The 6,720-nt window shown below is 57.9% G+C and overlaps 1 protein-coding gene across 1 annotated transcript; it reads left to right on the plus strand.

The window, feature by feature from the left end:
* The first annotated feature begins 3,148 nt into the window (after positions 1 to 3,148).
* On the plus strand, positions 3,149 to 6,490 carry LOC122377768 (mucin-2-like). The gene has a single exon (XM_043358175.1). The coding sequence runs from the start codon at positions 3,495 to 3,497 to the stop codon at positions 5,673 to 5,675; it is 2,181 nt and encodes a 726-aa protein (XP_043214110.1). The 5' UTR covers positions 3,149 to 3,494; the 3' UTR covers positions 5,676 to 6,490.
* The last annotated feature ends 230 nt before the right edge of the window (positions 6,491 to 6,720 follow it).

The following is a 6,720-nucleotide window of genomic DNA, read 5'->3' on the forward strand; positions in this document are numbered from 1 at the left end:
GTACTGACAAAATTGACTGTAATTGTACAATACTAACCGAGAGGGAAGATGCATTGACCTGCGCAAATTACGGTGGCGTGCAAAGCCACAGTTCGGTTCCAGACCCTATTCCATTGCAGACCCTGCGGTGTTTGCATAGGACCAGTGTAAATTAAAGCTTACTTATCTTAACAGCTTGCAGTATAGGTACTGCAGTGCGCTTTGTGCCGACTCTGGGCTGACTTGTCGGTCCCATGTGCGAATTGGCCTCGTGCAAAGGCGCCCCAACCCGGCGGCTGACTTGTGCCGGAGGGAGTCAGCACGGCGGTCCGGTCCAACCGGCCACGTCCGGTCGGCGTCCGGTCTCGGCGGCGACCTTGTGGGGTCGACTGGGGTCAGATGAGCCGATGGCGGCCCCTCTGACCCACATAGGGCCGCTGCGACCCGCCCCCTCCCTCACACCCACCCACCGCCGCACCACCAAGGACCCGGCCCGCGCGCCCGTTTACCGTTAATTGCTGAATGGGCTGCGATACCGCGAGCGGCGCGGGGTGGAGCTGCTGGGGTGACCGAGGTCACGTATCGGTGGGTGGCTGATCGTGACAGTGACCTGCGGCGATCAGATAAAAGGTGTCCTTATCGAAACGGGAGTGGGAGGACCCAGCTTCCGGTGGGATTGGTGGGTTGATTGATGATTTGTGATGGTCTCGTGGTCTCAGTGCCGCAAGTAATATATCGGTACTGTTTGTTCCAATGCATGTTTATGTCTACTCTCATTAGTCATCTGACTTAAACAGATGAGCCATTACCCCTTTATCTTGAGCTAAATCAAAACAGCTTTATATGGAGTCAGGAGTACACGTGCATATTCAGAACAGCATTATGGCTCGGCGACTCTATCTTATTGGTTGATCGAAAGGTTGACCTGACCCGAACCGTTAGAGGTGCGGCCACAAATGATCCGGAGGATGATAACGTGAATCTGATAAATCTAATCAGCTGACCTCAGCGATTAACTGAATTTCTAGATGGCGTTGCCTCAAACTCCGAGTCATTGCAGTAGAGAAAGATTCTTCGGAATGACTTGGTTAGGATGTTCCTTTAATAGTCCAATAGTTATCGAGCCACGTCACGACTCATGTGACTCAGCCCCGCCTTCAGAGCGCAGTTCGGCGTGCCCGTGGTTCTTCCTGCATTGACTCCTGAACTATAATCGGGCCAGTCTGCCCTACCGGCATTCCACCATGCGGCATTGTCAGCTGAGGTCATTCCATCCACTGTGCTGTGCTCATTGCTAACAATTTACAGTTGATCTAAAACGTGTCTGTCCGTACGACTGATGTAAAGACAAAATGAAAGGAGGATGTGCTGCTATAATTTTTAGGAAATTGGTGCCTTGCTAGCACTGCATTTTTTACTTCATTATCACTCATGATAACCATTCAAATCGGCTTGAAACGCCAAGAGACAAAGTCACACGATTATCTTTACATCAACAAAGCCTACAAGTCGATAGATGGATGCTGATTTAGTGCCGCGCCTCCCGACGCGACTCAGCACATGTGGCCAACGATCGGCTGACTCACGGACTGGTGGGTCCGGGGCCGGTCTTTTGGACCTGAACCCCGACATAGTTCCGGGCCGGTGGTCACCACGTGTTTCGCCACTGTTTTCTCTTAGGGAGAGGTTCTCGGATGTCTTGTTTTAATTTCCGGACGTCACAGATCAGGTGGGCTTACACTGGCCTGCATGGTTTACTTACGATCATTAGGTAGGTACTTTGATAAAGTTCTTGCTCGTGCCGCGCAGCGAGGACCCGCCATCGTGAATGAAATGCGACAGTAATGCGATTAACTAGGCTGCAGCAGTCTCACTATCGTCTGACGCATACGATCCGGCGCGGCATTTGTTTCAATCTCGGCTTACCTGCCCTTTGACAGACACCGCCTTGCTAATCCCCTCAATCACCGTTCGGCAGCGCACGTGTTGGTCATCTCTGAAGCACGTGAAGCGTGGTCTGCTTCCGTTTCAGCTTTGACCGGTTAATTTTCACCGAAACTCCCACGCACCTGCCTCGTTGATGAGCGAAAATTATTGATGTCGGTCATCTCTGTGACTCTTGAGGCTTGCTTCGGCGCACCTGTGACAGTGTCAGCTTGACCTGAGTACGGTCTTGTCAGTTGGCCGGCTGTCACAGAAAGAGGCCTTCTCATCCATTTCCAGTTAGCTCTCCCGGCCGCGTAGTCGAGTTAGAGCGTGTGGAGAGATGACTCAGACCAGTCCAGTCTCCTTATCTGGTAATCTTAACCTGATTATTCGGGAAGGCCTCGGGTGGATGAGTATGTTTGACAGCCGGGCCCACCTGAAATGTAGCGACAAGACCGATATTTTCATGGCTGTGGGAGCAATAGTATTACTTCGATTGTCGAATGAAGGGGGCCGGAGATGATATTTCTGAGTGTGGGAAATTCTTTGCTGGTGGCCAGGTCATGCTGCGCTCATCGAAAACCGTTTTGGCGTCAGCCCGCCCGCCACAGATCTGTTAGCGACTAATCTGCAGAGATAAGCCTTGTTGATTTTTTATCGCTGTCGTAGAAGACCTGTTGGCTGAACTCTGAGATGGGGTCGATCAGCAATGCCATGTTCTATATGAGTGATGAGATGAAATGATAAGAGTCGTTTTACAATGACCGCTTTAAAGTGACTGGTGCTCTTTGCTATGCGTCTTGATAACGGCGCATTTGACACAAAAAGAAAGCAAATTATTGTTCAGACTTCGCTGCACCGCTAGTCGACCTCACACTGCTGCCTAATGGTATTTTCTCATGCAGTGCAGCTCAACTGACTTAATGTTATAGGTCAATTGATCCCAATAACCGCTTACCCTTGAGACACTCATGGGAAATACGATTGACTGACAGCCGCCGGCGGACGGGAAAATATCCACGGTTCGTCCATTTACCTAAATACTCTACACTAACCGGTGCGAATACCCAGTTATCATGGCATGATCTCCGATCGGCGACCCCGGAGAAACCGGCGACCCGCTCTGCCCGCGGCGCGCTGCTGACGTCGCCGGTCATCGGTGACGTCACCGCGAGCGGATTAACATTCCTCGGAGCGCGGTTGAGCACCGGCGCGGCGGCCGTGCCGGGGGAAGGCCGTCGGGTCTGTCCGGCTTGGTGGCAGCGGCGGACGCGACCGACGGCAGAGCTGCGCCGTCCGCCGTCCGAGCCGCACGCGCCGCGCCGGCGTCCCCCGCTGTACTGAGGAAGCACCGTGCCGACCGATCGGGGATCATCAGATACCTCGAACATCGCCTGTAGATCTCGGCGACTGTCTGAAGATAACTTCGATTATTGAAGGACTCGGTATCGTATTTGCGGCTTACTTCAGGGAGTCATTGTCATCTCTGTACCAGTGCTGTCCTCTTTGACTCAGCACTGACCATTTTTATAGAGACCGGTGGGTGGTTTGGTGTCACTGCGTGTCGTTATCGACACAGCGTCGCGGCCATGGCGGCGCTTTTATCAGGCCATGGAGCTCTCCTGGCCGTTCTTCTGATGGCGATGGGCGCATCGGCGAGCGACCTGGGCGACTATGACATGCCGACCCGCGCTCCGGGCGAGGTCCCGACGCTGCTGGAGGACCACCACAGTCGCGAGGTGGCCGCCTGTCGCCGCAGAGGTAACCTGTACGCCTTCTACGAGCCGCTGAGCCGGTGCATGCCACTGATGGAGACCGGCGGCTCGCCGTGCCCCGACAAAGAGGTGCTGGTCCTGAACGCCACATCGCTGGAGGCCCAGTGCATGAAGCTGCCCTGCGACGTGACGCACGTGCTGCTGCCCGACGGACGCTGCCACACCAAGGAGGAGTTCTGCGACCACGCCGAGGACAAGGAGCTGGTGCTCAAGGAGACCGGCTACGGCACGTGCGACTGCCCCGACCTGCACGTCTACTGGATGGAGGACGACCGCTGCTACGCGGCCTACACCCGCGGCCCCTGTGGCGAAGGAGAGTACATCGTGTTCCGAGAGGAGGTCGGCGTGGTGTGCGAAGACAACCCGTGCCCGGAGGAACAGGTGCCGTGGCGAGGCCAGTGCGTGCCACGCACCGGTCACGGCTGCCTCGACTCGAAGCACGGCCACCTGGTGCTGAACCCGGCCAACCTCAAGTACGAGTGCACGCTGCGCTGCCCCGAGGGCATGGTGGAGGTGGACCTGGACTGCTACGACCTGTACACGCGCGGCCCGTGCCCGGCCGGCGAGTACGTCGTCCACGTGCCTGGCTCGCAGCTGGGCCGCTGCGAGGAGAACCCGTGCGGAGAGGACGGCCTGGTGCCCTGGGACGACAAGTGCTGGCAGCGCGGCCAGTACTGCGCCACCGACCTTCCGCCGCCGCCCTCCACCTCCTCCATCGGCGCGGCCAGCGAGAAGCGCCGCCCGCAGAAGAGGGAGCCCGTCCGGCTGCCCGACGACGACCACCTGGTGATCCTCGACCGGAACGACCTGCTGTCCACCGGCCCTGCCGACGGCTGGGTCGACTCCGGACCGGCCAGTCAGTTTAGTCTGTTTGGCTCGTCAGCTCCCTCCGGGTTTTCAGAGATGTCCGGACCGTCCGGACCTTCCGGACCAAGCGGTTCATCGGCGCCTTCCGGGCCATCGGGACCGTCAATGTCTCAGATCCTGGAGAGACCTCCGGAGGGATATCAGTATGGGCCGGAGACGCCGAAACAGCCCGACATGCCGAAGCACATGCTGCCGCCGCCGCCGCAGGTCCCGCCCGGCCCGGCGCCGCCTATGCGTCTGGGAGGAAGCAGCGACAACTCACACCTGATTGATCTGCCCTCGCCGCACTTTGGCCCATCCCTGGCGCAGATTGCCGCCTTCAATTCGATCCTTCCGCCGCCGTCCCAGTTCGAGCAGTCGTACGGCCAGAACGGCCCCGAGCCCTCGCCGGTTCCGGTCAGCCAGTCACACGAGCAGACCCCACCGCGGCCGTCCTTCCTCCCAGCCCCGCCGCACCTCAGCCAGTCCGGCGGCGAGCGGATGCCGCCCGGCCACTCGGTCCTCCCGCCGCCTCCCCAGTTCACTCAGCAGGAGACCTTCCCTTCCCCGCCGCGTCCCGTTCCTGCCAACACACCCACCGCTCCGTCCTCCGGCCAGCCCTCAGCAGAGCGTGTGCCGTCCCTGGCTCACGGCTACCTCCCGCCACCCCCGAGCAGCGGCAGCCTCCTGGCCAAGCGGCACACAGAGACCGGCTCCCTGCCACAGCTGCAGCTGAGCTTCCCGGCCCTGCGGCCGTTCGGGTCTCCGGCGGACGGACCGGTGCGCGGCCGAGTCCGGCGCAGCGCGCGGCTCGACAAGAACGACCGCTTCACGGAGCTGCTCCAGAACAACGGCTTCGTCAGCATTGACGACGATCACCCGTTCAACGGCAACTTTGACACACTGTCGGCCGTGCAGGGGCTTCACATCAACGTCAACCCGCTGACGTACGAAGTTGAGTGCTCGGACGCCATCGGCTACTACCGCACCATCAGTTTCGCGCACTACAAGTGCCGGCCGGGCTCGCGACGCGACCTGCTGGGCGAGTGCCACCACGAGGGGCCCGACTGGACCGACTACCACCCGGACCGCTGTCCGTTCGGCCGCCGGCACAACCTGCTCACCGGCAAGTGCATGCGCATCAGCTGAAGCACCGCCGCGCCCAACAAAAACCCATGACAGGAAGTGCCACAAACTCGGCCATATGGTGGGGAGCAAGGCCGGCCCGGAGACGTCGCGGGACGGACGGGGCCCAAGGTCGGGCCGATCGGTTCTCAGGAGACAGCTGGCGGGTTCGATGGCGCGGTGGCCGGCCGGCTGGACCGCCGAGCCGGCTTACAGACGCTTAATCCGCCTCCGGGGTGGCTGTGTGATCAGACGGCTCTGTGACTGGTGTGATGGACGACTCAGTGTTTCTCGGAGGGCTCGAGGCGCGAGAATGTTACCAGAACGTTATCTCGGTGCTGGCGTGCCTACGTCACGTGACGGCGGCTTACCGGAGCCGCGGTGACGGGTGCCAGCCGGCTGCCTGTCGCAGACCCGGCCGGATCATCTCTCGGCGACTTCTCCCTGTGTGTTCGTGGAGAGAGGCGGACACTGGACGGCGGCACCCGTCCTCACCATGTCGCGTGTGCTCACCAGGCGAGCGAGCGAGGACAATCCCCTCCCAGCCCCGCTCGGCTGGACGGGTAGCCACATCGACTCATTGTGTGCCCATGTTTGTGAATGTCACGTATGTTCATCGCGTGCTGAGACTGCTTGAGCTTTGTACCAATGTGTGCCCCAAGTGTGTTTTGAAACAAGGGTCAGTGTCGACCAAAATAGCTTGTAAATGTGCATGTCGCTTGATCCGCATACCTGTAATGTTCTCGCTGTGCATATATGTCTCCCATAGATTCTCATGTGCGCTGAACAGCCGCTGAACAGTTTGGATACAATTAGGATGATGACAATAAATTATTACTATATTACTGCTGTGTTTCAAAGGCACGTTTCCTAGGACAATGTTAATTGTCCTTTATTGCTCGTTGCGACAGGAAATTTGAGAACTACCATGTAGGGAAGCATTAACTTTTTATGATCGAAGCTTAAATATTTATTTTTCACGCTGAAGCTATTTAAAATTCACATAGGTACAACTTAAGGTAGCATAAAACCTAGGTTTTATTTAATCTTCCAGAATAGACACGGTTCG

The sequence above is a fragment of the Amphibalanus amphitrite genome, unplaced genomic scaffold, assembly GCF_019059575.1.
Source record: "Amphibalanus amphitrite isolate SeventyFive unplaced genomic scaffold, NRLGWU_Aamphi_draft 000050F_arrow, whole genome shotgun sequence".
NCBI classification, from domain to species: Eukaryota; Metazoa; Arthropoda; class Thecostraca; order Balanomorpha; family Balanidae; genus Amphibalanus; species Amphibalanus amphitrite.

Bases quoted from the DNA above. Each gene is read 5' to 3' on its own strand.
- LOC122377768 (XM_043358175.1), top strand. From the start codon at position 3,495: ATGGCGGCGCTTTTATCAGGCCATGGAGCTCTCCTGGCCGTTCTTCTG.